This window comes from Acinonyx jubatus, chromosome X (assembly GCF_027475565.1).
Source record: "Acinonyx jubatus isolate Ajub_Pintada_27869175 chromosome X, VMU_Ajub_asm_v1.0, whole genome shotgun sequence".
NCBI classification, from domain to species: Eukaryota; Metazoa; Chordata; class Mammalia; order Carnivora; family Felidae; genus Acinonyx; species Acinonyx jubatus.
This window is the reverse complement of record NC_069389.1, coordinates 87,294,790-87,315,007: the sequence shown is the minus strand read 5'-3', so window position 1 is coordinate 87,315,007 and position 20,218 is coordinate 87,294,790. Positions and strand designations below refer to the sequence as shown.

The 20,218-nt window shown below is 43.0% G+C and overlaps 1 protein-coding gene across 7 annotated transcripts in view; it reads right to left on the bottom strand.

Annotated features, from left to right (window-relative positions):
• Window positions 1–20,218, bottom strand: part of TMEM164 (transmembrane protein 164) — a 166,540-nt gene that overhangs the window by 60,012 nt on the left and 86,310 nt on the right. For all 7 annotated transcript variants that reach the window (XM_053201544.1, XM_053201543.1, XM_053201541.1 and 4 more), the window contains one exon: window positions 8,358–8,424. In XM_053201544.1, coding sequence (XP_053057519.1) covers window positions 8,358–8,424 — 67 coding nt within the window. The remainder of the gene's footprint in view (window positions 1–8,357; window positions 8,425–20,218) is intronic.

The window sequence follows — 20,218 nt, the reverse complement described above, 5'->3', positions numbered from 1 at the left end:
ATGGCTCAATCTGCAAAATGTTTATTATAATACCACCTCACAGGACTTTTGTGAGGACCCAAGACTAATAATTAACAGCTAACACTGACTGAGGGTGTCCTGTTTGCCAGGTGCTGTGCTACACGCTTCACACATGTTAACTACTTAATCTTCAGGATAAATTTAGGAGGTTAGCACGACTGTCACCTCCATTTTATAGATGAGGAGAACTGTGGTCCACAGAAGTAATTTGGCCAGCTTCCTTCCCTCTCTCTCTCTCTCTTTCACACACACACACACACACACACACACACACACACACACGGGAGTAGCACAGCCAGGATATGAGCCCACATCCATAGCTTTGCTCCCTACATCCATATTCTTAGTACATTAGGGTGAGATACCTGTGAAAGAGCTTTTCTGGTTGCAAAGTCCCATCTGCCTGTAAGGAATTCTTAGTAGAGGTGGAAAAGAGAAGAAATACACCAGAATCTAAACACGGTAAGGGTGAAAAGATGGAACAGAAGCAGCATCATGGATATCTTCTAGTGGTATGCAATGTCCACATATACAACCAGAATTCATGATTCTTCATCCTGTTCTTCAGAATCTCAATGACAAGTGTGCAGTTTCCTACCTCCATGCCCAGCCATGGCATTCCCTTAGTTGAACTGCTTTGCTCTTCTGTGATTGCATGCATATTCCATTCATCTCCCAAGGCTCACTTTGGGCTTTATTTCTCTGAGAAGCCTTTTTGGACCACTTAACCCACTGATCTCTCCAAGAGGCAGTGCATTCAGCTGTAGCATATTAGGAACTGCATAACTCTGGGCAAGCCATTTAAACCTCTCTGAACCCCAATTTCTTCACAGGTAAAATGGGGTTCTTGTGTGAGTTAAATAGTAACATATGTAAATTACCTGACATACAGCAGGTGCCTGATCAATGCTAATATTAATCCTCTTCCCATCTTAGAACTCAGAGCAATTGCAATTTAGCAATTCAGCCCGGACTGCCTTGTGATACGTATTTTTCATGATTTCAGTCTTAGTACTGCCATAATTTATGCCTCATCTTTCTAATTAAACTGCCAAGTTCCTTGAGAGCCAGGAACACACCCTTGGCTCTTTCCACATTCCCTGAAGCATCTTGCACAATACGTAATACCAAAAATTGCTCAATGAAAATCTGGACTGTGTGATTGGGCTAGATTCATGGAGGATGGAAGGCTCTCAAAGATTAATCTTGGGGTGCCTGGGTGACTCAGTCGGTTAAGCATCTGACCCTTGACTTCGGCTCAGGTCACTATCTCACAGTTTGTGAGTTTGAGCCCTGCATCGGGCTCCATGCAGTTAGTGTGGAACCTGCTTGGGATTCTCTCTCTCTCTCCCTCTCTCTCTGCCCCTCCCCTGCTCGCTCTCGCTCTCTCTCTCTCTCTCTCAAAAAATAAATGAATAAACTTAAAAAAAAGATGAATCTTAAAATAAAGGCAGCTATTAGACATATCCTAGAATAGTCCCTAGAATTTGGTTTCATCTCATCAGAAACACACTGGCCTTTGTAGAAGGCTGAGGCAAAATTTTGACCAAATCAATTCTTCAAAACGCAAAGGTCTCTTCTAAAACCAAGCTTTTTATCTTTTAAGTGCTCTCAGGAAAGCAAAGGGACATTCTGTCCCTAGTTCAGGTCCAAGATCCAAACTATAACTTTCTTAAACGGCTCAATCTGCCAGGCACCGAAGTAACTTTTCTAGGTCAATTAGCACATTCCAACATGCCAGTTAGCAAAGAGTAAGATTCTCAACCCCATTTGCCCGGGGGGAAAGCGAAGTTTCCCAAGCAGCACACACGGGGACAAGGTGTACCAGCGACAAGCCTGCGTCTCGAGAACATGAAGATAATGATTGTGGATGCCAGGGAGCCGCCCCAGTAATGAAAAAATCATTACTAGCCTCTTCCACTCAGTCTCAGAGTGAGGGACATTTGAGAGAACCATTTCTCACAAAACAGGAAGCAGACAAAAGGCAGGGGGATGGGAAAGGAGGGGGGAAAAAGAGCAAGAAGAGAGATCAACAAGGATACATAATAATGGACAATTTTGATAATGAGATAATTCTACTTGAGGCTTTGAGCCTTGAAGAAGAAAGGAACTTGATGAAAAGAATCATTACCATCCTTATTATTATTCCAGTAGAAGACAGATGGCTGTAAAAAAAAACAAAACAAAAAAAACAAACGGGCCAGGCCAGAGTCTTCAGTCTGGGAAGGAGGCAGATATGGTGTCTTATGTTTGTTTTCCGCTTCCACTCTCCCTTGCTCAGAACACTCTACATTCAGATGCCCTCTCCTGGGCATCTGAGGACAAAAGGCACAGGACTAGAGATGTAGCTCACGCTCAGTGCCTCATTGTGATGACTAGATCAACAACAATGCAAGGTAAGAGATGGAAATGAGAACCTAGTATGTAACCAGGTTCCATTGGTACCCTACTGAGCTCCTACCTCCCGGCTTTCACTTTCCAGAAGGTGTTTTAGCTTGGAATGGGTATGTTTTGCTAAGTCACAGGCACAGATAAGGAATCCAGCATCACCACCAGCCCAAAAGCCACTAGCTATCACAAGGAGTTCATTAACTAGGCAACACATCTATTCTTTGAGCCATGGAGTATAGCCAGCTTGGGTGGGAAGTGATCTCAACCCGGGATCCACGGATGGGCTAGGGGTTGGCGGGAGACAGGAGAGGACTCTCCTGAAATTATCTGCCCAGTTGTGTTTGTGCATTTATCTAGGAAGAGGGTCTATAGTCTTCTTCAGCTTCTCAGAGAAACCTGTGGCCCAACTCTTTCAGATGGACAGAACTAAGAAGCATCTCCAGCATCTGGGCTCATCAGCTTTCAAACATGCCCTGAACTCCCATCATAGAATAGGAAAACAGCTCTGAAGTCTGAGTCAGGAGACCTGGATTTTAGGGGCCACCCACCTTACCTTCCTGGGCAAGGCATTTATCCTTCTAAGGACTGCTTCTAGAAGATAAGATGAGACCAGACAAGCTTTCAGCTCCCTGCTAATCTAATAATCAATAGTTCTATGATGAATTTTTCCTCCTTCCCTTCAAGAAGAGAAACAGCACTTAAGACACTTCACCTGAAGCCAGAAAAAGACCATCTCCAGAATCCTGGCAGTAAAGAGCTCTTCCTTATAATATGAGCCACTGGAATATATGGTCCTTCCTCTAATGTGTCAGCTTCTAAGCTGGAGAACCAGGAGAAATTGGGACCCAGGCATTCTCTAGCTAGTCTGCATATACTGGTGCCAGGAAGTCACAGGACAGAGTACAGCAAATGAAAATTCACTGATGACCAGTCAGCTTTAGCTGACTGTGGCAACTTCCTGGAACTCCCTTGTTCTCTGTCTTTATATATATGAACATATATAAGACTCTGTTACTGGCACACACACTCACTCATTTTCTTTTCCTTGCCTTTAGATTACTGCTTATGAACAACAACAACAACAACAACAAAGATTAAAATGGTAAAGGGTCAAGAACAAAGAGCAAAAGAGGGGTGCCTGGCTGGCTCAGTGCAGCATGTTAGTCTTGGTCTTGGGGTCGTGAGTTCAAACCCCACATTGGGCCTGAAGCCTACTAAAAAAAATAAAGAAGGAGAAGGAGATATCCTTTTGGGATGCCTGGGTGGCGAGGAGGAGGAGGAGGAGAAGGAGAAGGAGAAGGAGGAGAAGAAGAAGAAATCCTTTTGGGGTGCCTCAGTCAGTTAAGTGTCTGACTCGATCTTAGCTCAGGTCATGATCTCACAGCTTTGTGGGTCCGAGCCCTGCTTAGGACTCCGCACTGGCAGCATGGAGCCTGCTTGGAATTCTCTTTCCCTCTCTCTCTACCCCTCCCCCACTTGCGCTGTCTCTGTCTCTCTCTAAATAAATAAATAAATAAACTTTGAAGATTATATAAAAAAGAAGAAAGACGGAAACAGAAGTCAAAAGCTGGGTTCTTACCTAACCGGATTATCAGGCTTAAAGAGTTGCCAATCTTCCTGCGTCTTATTTAACTCAATCTGTATTCAACTAAGGGATCGCAAAGCAAAAAGTCCTGAAGGTCAGAAGTAGCCCAGGAGGGGTCCCAACTATCTAAGAAAACCAAGGCAAAGCCAGTTGCAAAAACACAAGCAAATGAAGCCACGACTGTGAGCTCTTCTCAGCTTCATTTTAGAAAAAGAGCAGCACCAAGATTATTTACCAGAGTGATTAGAATCGCTCATTAAGAGAGAGCTCATCAAAGAAGCTTCAATGTTAAGGAAAGTTACCTGAACATTCTTGATGAGCTGGTTGGCTATAGCCCGATATGTATTTGTAAAGTATTAGGTGCTGTAACAACTGTAATAGCAAATCTGCCATGAGAAAGGGGAAGAAGGGGAGAGAGAGAAAGAGAAAGAAGGAAGGAGGGAAAGGAGGAAAAGAGGGGATGAAAGAGAAATAGTGTTTTCTGTACAGAGTAGTAAAGCTGTTATGGGCTGAATTGTGTCCCCACCAAAATTCATATGTTCAAGGCCTAATCTCAGAATGTCACTACATTTGGAAATGCCTCCAATAAAGTGGTGATTAAGTTAAAAGGAGGCCATTAGGTGGGCCCTAATCCAATCTGAAAGATGTCCCTACAGGAAGAGGAGATTTGGACACACAGAGAGGCACCACGGATGTGCGTGCACAGAGAAAAGACCATGTGAAAAGACATCAAGATGGCGGCCATATGCAAGCCAAGGAGAGAGGCTTCAGAGAAAACCAATGCTGCTGGCATCGATCTGGGGGATAATGAACAGTGCCTTGCCTCAGAAGTTTATTGTGAGGATCAAATACGTTAGCCCATCCAGAGCACTTGGAACAGTACTGGGCGCATAGTAAGCGCTCCAGAAGTGTCAGCTGACCTGGTGAAGAATGCAGCTGTGGTATAACAATGAATGAAAACTTCACCACCGCCTTTCTGACTCCAGGTACCTGAATGGGCTTTTGGGGGCCTTTATTTTCAAGCTCGCACAATGGGAATCATCACGTCTGTTTATGCTTAGTGGTCCTGCAAGACGACTATGTGGCTTTCCTTGTGGGAAAGGTCCCACTAGGAAGAGAGATGAAGGCAACCTGTGTAGAGGAACCATATGCACCTCAACGGATGGCAGAGACTGGCCCGAGCTGTGGGCCAGAAGCACTCGAACTCAGGATCACTGACTGTGTGAGCCTGGGGTGGAGGTGGTATTTTCTGGTGCACTGCCCCTTCCTAGAATCTGCCAGAACTGCTGAAAAGGAAGAAGGAAAGCAGCTTTTTATCTGCCTGACCTCTCAATCTGAGAAAACAGTGACAGGGTGAGCGGACAAATGGGATAAGAGAGCACTAGAGCCACTTCTCTGCCGCCGCAGCGCGGCTCCACATCCCTGGGCGCACAATTTGTTTGTTTTGTACCGCTCTTGGGCACCGTTCTTCAGAGCCCCTACAGCTCTGAGACCAAGGCAGGTGTTCTGGTGAAGGACTCAGGTGAAGTTGGGCAAGTCGTACATTGTGGGGAATGCGGAAGGGAGAGCAAAGGTACCTACAGCAGCCCGGGCCTGCTGAACCCAGCTCACAGCCTGGCACTTCCCCCTTCGGGAGCTCCTCTGGTCTATCTACGAGATGCTTTGGGCTCTGTGGAAGAAAGCTGGGAGGCCCTGTAAGCCACGCATTGAAATGCAGATTCCGATGTAGTAGGTCTGAGGTAGGGGCCTAAAATTCTGCATTTCTACCCCAATGTTTATAGCAGCACTACACACACACACACACACACACACACACACACACACACACACACACAGGAATATTACTCAGCCACCAAAAAGCATGAAATCTTTCCATCTGCAACAACATGGATAGAATTAGAATGTATTATGCTAAGCGAAATAAGTCAGTCAGAGGAAGACAAATACCGTATGATTTCACTCATATGTGGAATTTAAGAAGTAAAACTGATGAACATGGGAGAAAGGAAGCAAAAATAAGATAAACACAAAGAGGGAGCGCTGCCTGGGTGGCTCAGTTGGTTAAGTATCTGACTTCAGCTCAGGTCATGATATCATGGGTCGTGAGTTCGAGCTCCATGTCGGGCTCTGTGCTGACAGCTCAGAGCCTAGAGCCTGTTTCGGATGCTGTGTCTCCCTCTCTCTCTGCCCCTCCCCCACTCATGCTCTGTATCTCTCTCTCTCTCTCTCTCAAAAATAAATAAAAACAGGGGCGCGTGGGTAGCTCAGTGGGTTAAGCATCCAACTTCAGCTCAGGGCATGATCTGACAGGTTGTGGGTTTGAGCCCCATGCTGGGCTCAGTGCTGTCAGCTCGGAGTCTGGAGCCTGCTTCAGATCCTGTGTCTCCCTCTCTCTGCCCCTCCCCAGCTTGTATTCTGTGTCTCTCAAAAACAAATAAACATCAAAAAATGTAAATAAATAAATAAATAAAATTTAAAATACGTTTAAAAAAACCAGGGAGATAAACCATAAGAGACTCCTAAATACAGAGAACAAACTGAGGGTTGCTGGAGGGGTGTTGGGTGGGGGGATGGGCTAAATGGGTGATGGGACCTCAGGATGGCACTTGTTGGGATGAGCACTGGGTGTTATAAAAAAGTGACGAATTGCTAAACCCTATTCCTGAAATCATTATTACACTATACGTTAACTAACTTGGATTTAAATAAAAAATAAAATAAAAATTGAAAAAAATAAAAATAAAATAATAAATTAAATAAAATTCTGCATTTCTAAGAGGGAGCACCCACATGAGGCTGGTCCTCAGACCACACTTGGATTTCCGCGTTTGGAGTTACTGGGAATTACGATCACCTAGGATGCTGATTCTCCAAGGGTGGTCGGAGCACCCCGGCAATCGACATTCCTTGGGGGCTTATTACAAACGCTTGTTTCCTGGCATCATCCCCGATCCTTGTAATCAGACCTGCCAAAGGTGAGGTCTGGCAAGCCTCATTTTTTAGTCATTTCCTCAGGCTGACTGCTGTGGACATTCAGTTTCAGAGCTACTGCACAAAATCAGTGGTCCTCAACCACAGCTCCACGTTAGGAACACTTTTTAAAAACACTATACCCAGGCTGTGTCACAGATCAAGAACTCAGATGCTCCAAGGCATCAATGGTTTTTGTTTGTTTTTGTTGTTGCTGCTGTTCATTTGTTTGTTTGTTTGCTTGCTTAAGGACCCCTGGGTGAGCCTGGAGCAAAACGTTGAGCCTGGGTTCAAGATCACTGCCTTAGATGAATGCTTTTTCTTTTAATTTCTATTGATGTACAATATGCACCTAGAAACATACAGCAATCGTAAGGGTATACGTGAGTATTTGTGAGGAGGGTGTGAAAACATCCTTGGAGAGAGTGAAGGTTAGCTGTGCTGATAGTATCTAGAGGCTTCTCCATTCCCAACTCTGCCACTTAGAACTTGTGTGACTCCATGAATGTCAGTTTCTTCCTCTGTAACAAGAGGCCATAATACTTGCCCTTATCTACCTCCCGTAACTGTTATGTTGAAAAGACCCTGTAAACTATAAAATGCTATCCAAAGAGGAAGGATTAGCATTGTGAGATTTACACTGCGATCTTAATGCATGATGCAAACTTAAGTAAGTCATGAAAACAGAAAGCAGGAGCAAGGATTTTACAGGTGATTTGTCTTCCTGTGCTTTCTAACATGTGCGGCGAATCCCTCCAGAGTCCCACATGAGGGAGTCTGAGGACAGGGCCCTGCCACCCCAGCCTTATAGCTCCTGTTTCTCTCTATGCCCATTTATCAACCACCCCCTCCCCGCCCCCGCTACAGCGGGATTCTACTTGCTAACCACTGCGGGGGGGGGGGGGGGGGGGGCGGGGAGGGTGGCCCAGACTGCCCTGCAGGTTTGGGTGAATGCAGGAAAGTATCTAATTCTTTCCCAAGGGGCCTCTTGACACAGCGGACAGGCCTTGAGGCTCCCCATCAGATTATTCTGGGCCAATGTGGCTGAGTCCAAACGAGAGCCCCTTAGAACACCTGGAAACCTCTAATAAAGTGAGTCTCCCAGCCCCCCTTCTCTCCAGCAATGCTCTCCAAGAGTTCCTGTAGGCTTTTTCAGTCTATCCTAAACTCTTAATGCAGGCCTAGAGTTCCATCAAATACTCCCACCCTTACCTACCAAGCTCCGCTGCATCCAAATAGCGCTATGTCAAACCTCAATATTAAATATATAGATATTTTAACACTCACATGGGCACACTGAGCTAAGCATGGGGGCAAGCACTGGATAGTGAAAGAGCGAGCAAAGACTACTCTGTACATTGCTGCTGTGTTTCTAGAAGGGGCAACTTACCAGCCGGGTATTTACCACAGGAAACACCAGGGCCAGAAGCGCTCCATTCAACATGTGCATCTGGAGCCTGGAGAGGAAAAACAGACAAAAGTCCAGGTCACACTCGGACTCTGCTGCAAAGGCGGGCAAAAATGTGTCAAGTTACGCCCTGCCATGTGGGAGAGCATGTCAACAAGCGACTCTCTGTGTAAAATGGCACTGGTGTTGGCGCACACGCATAATAAATTGAAAGCGGCACGTCTTGCACGAATGAAATGTTCTGACCACTGCCTCAAACTCCCCCAAATGCCCCCTCAACGCGCTTTAGCTACACCACTTCATTCCACAATGAGCTCTGTGCTCCCTAAGCCTCCAATCGGTCCCAATCAACAGCTTCAGCCACCGCAGCTCAGGCAACTGTCAAAAAGAGGGGTTATACTAAGCAACTGCCCTGTTACCGCAGTGGAGGAGACACTCTGTTTCTTGTAACGTGCTTGTTTATTTACACAGCTATGTCCGATCCTTTTCCCCCAAACTGCAGCCCAGGTATAAAAAGGCTGGTTAATGTGGCGAGCCGAACGCAGTGTTCTGTCAACTGTGTTCTGCCACTTTCTTAGACATGTCTTCAGGGCACTTTGGATTCTCAATCTCTGCCCCTCCCCAGCTGACTTTCTATCTCTCTCTCAAAAATAAACGTTACAAATTTTTTTTTAACAAAGTGGGGGCACCTGGGTGGCTCACTTGGGTAAGCATCCGACTTTAGCTCAGGTCATGATCTCACAGTTTGTGAGTTGGATCTCCGCCTCCAGGCCCTGTGCTGACAGTTCAGAGCCTGGAGCCTGCTTCGGATTCTGTGTCTCCCTCTCTCTCTGCCCCTTCCCAGCTTGCACTCTGTCTCTCTCTGTCTCTCTCTTTCTCAAAAATAAATAAATATTTTACAATTTTTTTAAAAAAAGAAATGTTTTCCAGGCTGCTGCAAGAGGTGGGGACGGCAGAAGTGGCAGGCTTCCAGGCTTTCTTTGATCGATTTTACAGATTGGATTTTGTGACTTTAAAGCAAAACAAAAAAGAGAAAGGTGGGGGTAGAAGAAGATGAAGAAAACCACCAGTCTCCAGCATCAGTAATAATACTGTTTCTGAATACCAGACTTGTTAAAACACAAGCCAGAAACCCTGTATAAGTCAAGAGAAACCAAGTCAGAGGGCACCTGGGTGGCTCAGTCAGTTGAGGGTCCGACTTCGGCTCAGGTCATGATCTCATGGTTCGTGGGTTTGATCCCCGTGTCAGGCTCTGTGCTGACAGGGTGGATGCTGCTTGGTATTCTCTCTCTGGCTCTCTCTCTGCCCCTCCCTTGCTTGTGCTCTGTCTCTCTCTCAAAAATAAACATTTTTAAAAAAAGAACAACCAAGTCAGAAACAAACTGCCTGTGAGGGCTCTGAAGATGGACTTAAGCAGCTTCCTTCATCACTCAAGGCAAACAGTCCTTTATTTTTTTCTTTAATGTTTATTTATTTTTTTAGACACAGAGTGCCAGTGGGGGAGGAGCAGAGAGAGAGAGAGGGAGACACAGAATCTGAAGCAGGCTCCAGGCTCTGAGCTGTCAGCACAGAGCCCAACACGGGGCTCGAACTCACAGATGGCGAGATCATGACCTGAGTTGAGGTCGGATGCTTAACTGACTGAGCCACCCAGGCGCCCCAGCAAATGGTCCTTTAAAACTGAAGGAGAAGTCAAGAGTGACAGTCCTTCTCCCAAAGGAAAGTGGATTGGATGGGTCAGGTACAACCACCACGCAGTCAACAGGCCTTTTGGACCTCAAGACACTAGAGTGCTCTGTCTCTCTCACATACACACGCACACACACATGCACACTCACACAGCAGCCCTGCGATACCAGGATTTCTCCCATGCCCTGAATGGGAAAGGACTCCATATTCTGAAGCCCCCCCCCCCCACCAAGAACTTCAGGCACTCTCTCGAAGCTCACAGATGTGTGCCTAAGACTAAGAGGCATCACAAGGAGACCCACGAGGACAGCACAGAAGCCCAAAGGTGGTTTTTCATTTCCCCCAGTCTGTTCACTACTGTTACTCGTTGTTACCAATGCCGCGAGGATGCTGGTACCGTGCACTTAACGTAATCTCAGCGCATATCTACTTAACTGCCTGACATGAATTATCTCGCTTCATTCTGACAGCAATCTTACGAGACAGGTACAATTCCTTCTTTTCCCATTTGGTGAGGAGGAAACCAAGTTCAGAGATGCAAAGTGGCCTGGTTCACACCACACTCAAGATAGAAGAGCCAAGATTCGAACCCAGGTTTCTCTAACTTCAGACCCCAAACTCCTAGATCCCTCTTGCTGCCTGATACCAGAGCTCCCCTCCCCTCCTCCCGGCCAAATGTGACCTCAGGTGGAGAGTCAGGGAGGCTTGTGTTTCCAAACTCCATTTGGGTTTCAGGGAAGCCACCCTATTTATTCCCTGGCCAGGGCTCCATATGCTTTTGGGGCGGTGGGGGGGGGGGGGTTGGTGACCAAGGGGAGAATGCTCTGAGGCCACGCCAAGTCCTCACGGTCCTGCAGTTTAACAGGACTTGGCTAAGTCCACAAAAGGAAGGAGGTACGCCAATGCAGTGTCACTCCCGCCTCCCAGGGCTGGCCACGTGACCATGCTTTTATAACAGGGTCATTCGAGAGGGGCACTCTGTGCTCTGAGAAACCGATTGCTGAGAATTCTTACTCAGGCCTCAAGGGCTTAGGGCAGGGTTCATTAATAGCCATTCCAGGCCTGGCCTAACTCTGTCTCTGGGCCTGCCTACGGGAGGCCCCAGGCATAAACATTCTTATTTAGCCACAGCATAAACATTCACCCTGGAGAGGGGAGAGGGAAACATCACATTAAGAGTCCAGGTAAAGCTGGACTCTGGTGCCAGGCTTTGCTATTGGCCTTAAAAGAATACTGGCATTTACACAAGGCCAAAAAGATATCTGGGCACCAGAAGTGAAATCGTGAGGATGACGAAATTGATTCCAAGGGCCCCCATGGAAGGCCAAACATAAAGAAAATAAAACCAACATCAAGATTCAAAAACATGGGCACCTGACTGTCTCAGTTGGTGGAGCGTGCAACTCTTGATCTTGGGGTCGTGAGTTCAAGCCCCATGTTGGGTGCAGAGATTACTTAAAAAGTAAATAAACATTTTAAAACAGAGATTCAAAACAACTATTTAATTCCTAGATGAAGACAAGCCTGTTCTAGATCCCCAAAATTCAGTTCTATAAGCTACATATATGCCAAAGAGTGGATTATCTCTAATATATGGGAAGGTCTTACATATCAATAATTACAAAACGATCTAGCATGTACAGAGCATTTCTATGTGCCAACTGCTGGGTTAAGAACTCAGATGCAATCATCTCATTTATCCATCGGTTTTTATTATAATCATTATCATCTTCTTTAACTTCACAGCTGAGAAAACCAAAGCACTAAGTGCCTACATGACTTGCCACAAATCATAGAGACAGCAAGAGTCAGAGGAAGAGGTCACACTCGGGTCTCGCCAAGTTTTGAGACTGCTTTTGTCACTGTAGACTACTTTAAATCCAAGATATGAACGATGAACATTATACATGTTCCGTGTGTGTCTATATGTGTGTGTGTGTGTGTCTGTGTGTGAGTGAATCAGTCAGACTGTAGAGAGAGAGGGAAAAGGTCAGTCAGACTGTAGGCTAGGAGGCAGAAAGAGAGAGAGTCAGACTGTAGGCCAGGTAGGAAAAGATTCCAGATTGCCTAAGGGGAGAGAGGGTCATGCCCTCTCTAGACTCCAAGCACAGCCAGACAGGTAAGTGAGTGGCCATATGAAAGGCAAAGGCTTTTGTTTTCACTTTATATCCACCTCCAGCCTGCCATTTCTATTGGGTATGGGAAACGGATAATGGGCTACTAGAAAGTCCTATGGGAGTTACCTCACCTATACAATGGGAACAACAAGTACGCACCTCGTAGGACTGTCATAAGGAGTTAATATGTTGAAGTACTTAGAAGAGCACATTGTATATAGTAAGACTCATATATGCATTTCATAAATAAATGATGAAAATTTTGCATAAAGCTTCAAGATGTAAAGGGAGGCAAGGAGAAAAAAGGGAAATCAAGTGAGAGTCGGACTGTTAAAAAAATTCAAAGGATGAAAAGGAGGTGCATAGAAAGCAAAAGGACAGACTGAAGGCCAGAACCAAGCAGCACAACAGACGTCTGTTGGATACAGACTTCTGTTCAGTTAGTCATGCTCATAAATCTCCTTGACAGCTCAAAGTCTTGGCCATTACTATCATCACAAATATTTTGTCAGCTTTTTTGTTTTTGTGTAGGATACTGAGCTAAATTAGCTTCGTTGGTAAGAAACTGGGGCAATATGGCAAATGTCATGGGTTTAATTCTCTTCCAGGTCAGTTCCTGTCATTAAATTTAGTTCCACAAACATTAATCAATCCATTATTATGTCTAATATTGTTCCAGGGGCTGTAGGGAAAAGGAGATCAGTATAACACATAGTATCTGCCTTCAAGAAAATAATCTTGGGGCGCCTGGGTGGCTCAGTTGGTTAAGCATCCAACTTCGGCTCAGGCCATGATCTCGAGGTTCGTGGATTTGAACCTCACATCGGTTCTGTGCTGACAGCTCAGACCTCACATCGGGTTCTGTGCTGACAGCTTAGAGCCTGGAGCCTGCTTCGGATTCTGTGTCTCCCTCTCCGTCTGCCTCTTCCCCGCTTGCTCGTGCTCTCTGTCTCTCAAAAATAATAAACGTTAAAAAAAAAAAAAGAAAAAAAAATCTTACTGACAAGGCAAGAAATGAAGTAATGAAAGGAAATGGAGTATAATGGTGAAGGATTCAGGGTTTGGCAACAAACCTAAGCTCAAATTCCAGATCTACCACATACTGGTTGAGTGACTCTGGACAAATGACTTAAAATATGTGTGTCAGTTTCCCCAATCATAAAACCGGGCTAATCACAGTACCTAGCTCAAAAGTTTGTTGAGAGAATTTAATAAGACCATGTAAAACTGATCAACATAATGCTTAGGTCATAGAAAGTACTCAATACATGGTAGCTATGATTATCCTTAATAAGGCAATATAAATGAGTATCATGTCACCACTAAAAACCTTCATGAAAATATGAAACAGATGGCAAGTTCTGGAAAGGCAAGTTCATAGAGAGGAATTCTCAAAGGAAATTGTAAAATAATTTGAACTGGACAAAAATAAAAATACAACAGATTAAAATGTGTCAGATACTTATAAAATTTGTAGATTAGGAAAAAAAACAACTCAGTAATCCAAGCTTCCACCTTAAAAATCCAGAAAAAAAGATCAAAATAAACCAAAAGCAAGCAGAAGGAATGAAACAATAAAGATTGGAGCAATAATCAATGGAAGTAAATACAAAACCAATAGAGAAAAATCAATGAAACTGAAAGCTTGCCTTTGAAAAAGCCAATACAATTGATAAACCTCTAGAAGAATAACACGGACAAAAAGGAAGATGACCGGAGTTACCAACATGAGGAAGGAAGGAAGGAAGGGATATCATTACAGACCCCCTAGGAATAAAAATAATGAGAAACTAGGAATAATAATTCAATACACATAAATTTGGCAACATAGATACAATGGAAAATTTCTTCTAAAAATACAAATTACCAAAACTCAACCAAGATGAAATTGATAACCTGAACAATCCTATGAAGGAAACTGAATACACACACACACACACACACACACACACACACACACACACACACACTGGAATATTATTCAGCCACTAAAAAGGAAACTTGACATTTGCAACATCGATGGCCTTTGAGGAAATTATGCTAAGTAAAATAAATCATATGGAGAAAGACAAGTATCTTACAATCTCACTTATATGTACACTATAAAAAACAAACAAAAAAGACAAACTAAAACTGAGCAGACAGGTACAGAGAACAGATTGGTAGTTGCCAGAAGCAGAGAGTCAGGGTGGGCAAAATGGGTGAAGGTGGTCAAAAGGTACAAACTTCCAGTTATAAAATAAATAAGTGATGGGGGGTGTAATGTACAGCATGGTAACTATAGTTAATAATACTGTATTGTATATTTGAAGGCTGCTAAGAAAACAGATCTTAGAAGTTATCATCCCCAGGGCACCTGGATAGCTGAGGCGGTTAAACATCTGACTTCAGCTCAAGTCATAATCTCATGGTTCGTGAGTTCAAGCCCAGCATCAAGCTCCATGTTGACAGTGTGGAGCCTGCTTGAGATTCTCTCTCTCCCCCTCTCTCTCTGCCCTTCCCCCCATACCTGCTCTCTCTCTTTCTCTGTCTCAAAATAAATATACTTTAAAATACTTTGAAAAAAAAGAAGTTATCGGGATGCCTGGGTGGCTCAGTCTGGCATCCGACTTAGGCTCAGGTCATGATCTCACAGTTCATGGGTTCGAGCCCCGCATCAGGCTCTGTGCTGACAGTTCAGGGCCTGGAGTCTGCTTCAGATTCTGTGTCTCGCTTCCTCTCTGCCCCTCCCCTGCTCACTCTCTGTCTCTCTCAAAAAATGAATAAACATTTTTAAAAAAGGAAGTTATCATCACAAAAAAAAGTATAACTATGTGTGGTGATGGATGCTAACTAGATTTATTATGTTTCACAATATATAAAAATATCAAATCATAATGTTGTACACCTGAAACTAATGTTTCAGTCAAATATATGTCATTAAAAAATTGCATTTGTCGTTAAAATCTTCTGAATAAGAAATCTCCAGACTGAGATTGTTTTAGTGACTAAGCCTATCAAATATTTATCCAATCTTGTCCAGAAAATAAAACAGGAAACATTTCTCAACTCATTTTATGAGGCATTACGCAGATAACAAAACCAGACAAATAAGGTTAAAAAAAAAGAAAGAAATCCAATTTCCCTCATGAACACAGACACGAAAACCCACAGTAATATTTTAGCAAATCTAATGCAGCAATTTAAAATGAATAATATTCTGTGACCAAGTAGGGTTTGTCCTAGTAATGAAAGGTTGGTTCAGTATTTGAAATCAATTAAATTCCACCAAATTAACAGTGAAAAGAATACAAAGTACATGACCATAGCAACTGACACAGAAAAGACTTTTGCCACAATTCAACATGTATTCATGATAAAAAATACCAACAAGCTAGGCATAGTAGGGAACTTCCTCAACCTGAGAAAAAGACATCTGAAAAAAGGCCCAACATCATAATTCATGGTGAAGGACTGAAGACTAACATCAGGAACAAGACAAGGACACCCAAAATTTTGGTTTGTTACTCCACATTTTGTTTTCTACATTATTTAAGAGACTAATGCACGTTTAGGGGCACACACTGCATAAAGATGTAATTTTGTGATCAATACCTGAAAGGGGTAGGTGTGAAGCTATAAAGGAGCAGCATTTTGTATGTAATTTAAATTAAGCTAATATATGGGGCGCCTGGGTGGCTCAGTCGGTTAAGCGTCTGACTTCAGCTCAGGTCATGACCTCACAGTTTGTGAGATCGAGCCCCGCATCATGCTCCATGCTGACAACGTGGAGCCTGCTTGGGATTTTTCTCTCTCCCTCTCTCTCTGCCCCTCCCCTACTCATGTGTTCTGTCTCAAAACAAATAAACTGTAAAAAAAATTTTAAAAAAGACAGAAATAGGTTGAAAGTGAAAAGATGGAAAAAGATATTCCATGCAAATGGTAACCAGAACAAGAGAGCAGGGGTGGCGATACTAACATTAGATTCAATAGACTATAAATCAAAACAGCTTACAAGAGACAAAGGATGATATTATTTATTAATAAAAGTTTCAATACTGCAAAAAGATATAATAATTATAAACATTTACATACTTAATAACAGACCATCAGCATATACGAAGCAAAAACTAGTTGGAGACTTCAGTACTCCACTTATAATAGATAGAAGAGCCAGACAGAAGAGAAGCAAGGAAATAGAGAACCTGAACATCACCATAAACCAACTAGATCTAACAGACATATATATACAGAACACTTTAGCCAGCAACACCGAATTCATTCATCTCAAGTGCCCATGGGACATTTTCCAGGAAAGACCATACGTTAGGCCATAAATTACGTCTCCATAGAGTCAAAAAGATAGATATCATTACAAAGTATCTTCTCTAACCACAACATGATCAGGTTAAAAATCAATAATGGCAATAAAATGGGAAAATTCTCTAATGTGTACAAATTAAATAATACACTCTTACACAACCAGTGGATCAAAGAAGAAATCACATGGGAAGTTAGACAATGACATGCAAATCAAAATCCCAATTAGGTACTATCTGACACCATTAGAATGGCTACTATCAGAATGAAAAACCACACAGAAAACAACAAATGTTGGCAAAGACGTGGAAAAACTGGAACTCTTGTACACCATTGGTGGGAATGTAAAATGGTACAGCAGCTGTGTAAAACAGATCAGTGGTTCTTCAAAAAAATTAAAGATAAAATTACCATACGATCCAGCAATTCCATTTCTGGGTATATATAAAAAAGAGTTGAAAGCAGGGTCTCTAAGGAATATCTGTACACCCGTTTCATAGCGGCATTCTTCACAATAGCTAAGAAGTGCGAGCAACCCAAGTGTCCATCAACAGATGAATGTATAAACGAGATGTGACATACACATACGATGGAATATTATTCTGTCTTAAAAAGGAAGGAAATTCTGACACAGGCTACAACACAGATGAACCTTAGGGACATGGTGTTAAGTGAAATAAGCTAGTCTCACAAAGACAAATACTGTAGGATTTCACTTCTATGAATCACCTACCCAGAGTAGTCAAAATCACAGAGACAGAATGTAGAAGGATGGTGGCCAGGGGCCGGGGGGGGGGGGGAGAAGGAATGGGAGTTATTGTTCAATGGTTACAGAATTTCAGTTTTTGCAAGATGAAGGAGTTCTGGACATGGATGGTGGTGAGGTTTGTATAATACTGTGAATGTCCTTAATACCACTGAACTGTACTAAAAATGGTTAAGATGATATATATATATACTTAATATACAAATATATACTTATATATACTATAGATAAATATTATACATAAATATATATAATATATACACACACACAAATACAGTGAAAAATATTCATAGAACTATACACCAGAAAGTCAATTTTAGGGTATGATAATTAAATTTAAAAGTATATATGAGAGGTGCCTGGGTGGCTCAGTCAGTTAAGAGTCCTGCTTTTGCTTTTGGCTCAGGTCATGCTCTTACGGTTGTGCGATCGAGCCCAGCGTCAGGTTCTGCACTGGGTGTAGACCCTGCTTAAGATTCTCTCTCCCTCAGAGGAAACAAAACTAATATAAAAACAGGGAGGGGGACAAAACAGAAGAGACTCTTAAATATGGAGAACAAACAGAGGGTTACTGGAGGGGTTGTGGGAGGGGGGATGGGCTAAATGGGTAAGGGGCTTTAATAGGAATCTACTCCTGAAATCATTGTTGCACTATATGCTAACTTGGATGTAAATTAAAAAAATAAAATTTAAAAATTAAAAAAAAAAAGATTCTCTCTCCCTCTCTCTCTGTCCCTCTTTGAAACAGAGAGAGAGAGAGAGAGAGAGAGAGAGAGAGAGAGAGAGAGAGAGAATCCCAAGTAGGCTCTGTTCTTTCAGAGTGGAGCCCAACACAGGGCACAATCTGAGCTGAAATCAAAAGTCAGATGCTTAACCCACTGAGCCACCCAGACGCCCCTCACCACAGCTGCTTCTTACTAACCATATTGTTATATGTAGGTCTACTTCATGTTTTTCACTGCTATATATTATTCAATTGTATATCAGAAGTCATTCTATACATTGTCATGTTCATGGACATCTGGATCTACTCTTTTCCCTGCAGCCAGAAACTGTGTTGAGATTTACTTTCCATAATTTGTGTTATACAAATAGATCTGTTTCTACTATCTCAGAGCCCAGGGCCCTTCCACTATAACCTGCTCTTTCCATCGGCCCATGGGCTGAGAGTGGACACTTTCTGCCCACTTGCACTACAACCTGTCACATGTCACAGGAATTGTGGTCAGGATCGTCCATTTTTTTAAGCTGACACATCAGAAAACAAAAATGACAAAACAAAAATGACAAAAACTGCTGCATCTAGCTAGAGATCATACAAGTATTCAGTGTACTGCCTTGTTCACCTTTCTGTATGTTTCAAATGTTTTCAGAATAAAAGTTGGAAAATACAACACAAGAAAAATAAACTATAATAAAAAGGCTTGGCTGGCTTTGCCTGTGTGCACAAAGAGATAGGACCCTTTATAGAGTATTAAAGATAGAACACAATACTGGTGGTAACGGGTGGTTTCCCACCTGCTCGCTCTGGACCCAATGGCGCCACACAACTGCAGAGGCTGCAGAACACTTTTTCCCACGAAGTCCAGAAAGTTGGCCAAAGCCTCTACGTGGAAGGCACTCAACTAATAAAAGGGGCTAGTTATCTGAATGCAGTTTTCATTCTCAAATTCTGCTTATCTGAATGCAAATAATTTTCATTCGCTGGGACCCTACTTCTAACAGTGAGGTAAGTACACAAGATGGTGAAGCAGCAAGACAAAACATATCCTGATTACTTAGTCTCTGATAGGATCCATGCTAAGTAATTAACCACCATTCAAGGAAGCAGCTACTTTTCACAGCATTCTTTTACAAATGAGGAAATGGAGGTTGACACTTTAAGCCTCATGAAGTGCCCAGACCACAACTATATAACCTAAACCATCTATTTCCACTGCACTGTTTAAGGTTCCTTTAAAACATTATCCCTCAGGATGCCTGGGTGGCTCAGTTGGTTAAGTGTCCGACTTTAGCTCAGGTCATGATCTCAGGGCTCCTGAGTTTGAGCCCTGCGTCGGGCTCTGTGCTGACAGCTCAGAGCCTGCAGCCTGCTTCGGATTCTGTGTCTCCCTCTCTCTCTCTGCCCCTCGGCCACTCATGCTCTGACTCTCTCTCTCAAAAATAAACATCAAAAAAAATTTAAAAAAAACATTATCTCTCAAACCAAATGTCACATAACAGGGCACTGTTTAAATATATTGTGTTCATCCAAATGATCAAATATCAAATACTATGCAGTCATTAGAAATCATATCAGAAGAATCCCTGGGGTGCCTGGGTGGCTCAGTCCGTTAAGTGTCCAACTCTTGATTTCAGCTCAAGTCATGATCTCACGGTTTCTTGAGTTCGAGCCCCAACTGGGGCTCTGCACTGACAGCTCAGAGACTGCTTGGGATTCTCTCTCTCCCTGCCCCTCCCCAACTCATACTCGCTCTCTCTCTCTCTCTCTCTTTCTCTCTCAAAATAAATAAACTTTAAAAGAAAGAATATGCAATGACATGGGGAAACAATTATGGTATATTAACTCTGAATATATTACAAATCTAATCTTTGGAGAGACCTAGAATAATCCCAAATTTGTTTTAAAAATGGGTATGTTCTCACAGAACACAGGTAGGACATAATGCCAACATATTAACAGAGGAATCCTCAGGTACTCTCTTATATACCTACAGATCTTGCCCCAACCTCATCTGTTATGCTGTACTGCTTTTTTCTTTTTTTCCTGGAATTGCTTTTGCCCAATATATAGCACAGAAGACACCCAACTTAGCTTCCATAAGGACTGGGTGGGCTAACAAAGTAAAAAGAGGCCCAAAATGATCGGTCCCTGTTCTTCTGATGAATAATGCTTTCCATGCTTTCCCAGATGCAAAAAATTATCTGCGTCTTCAGCATTACTTTTACGAGGAAGTGTTATACATCCAAAC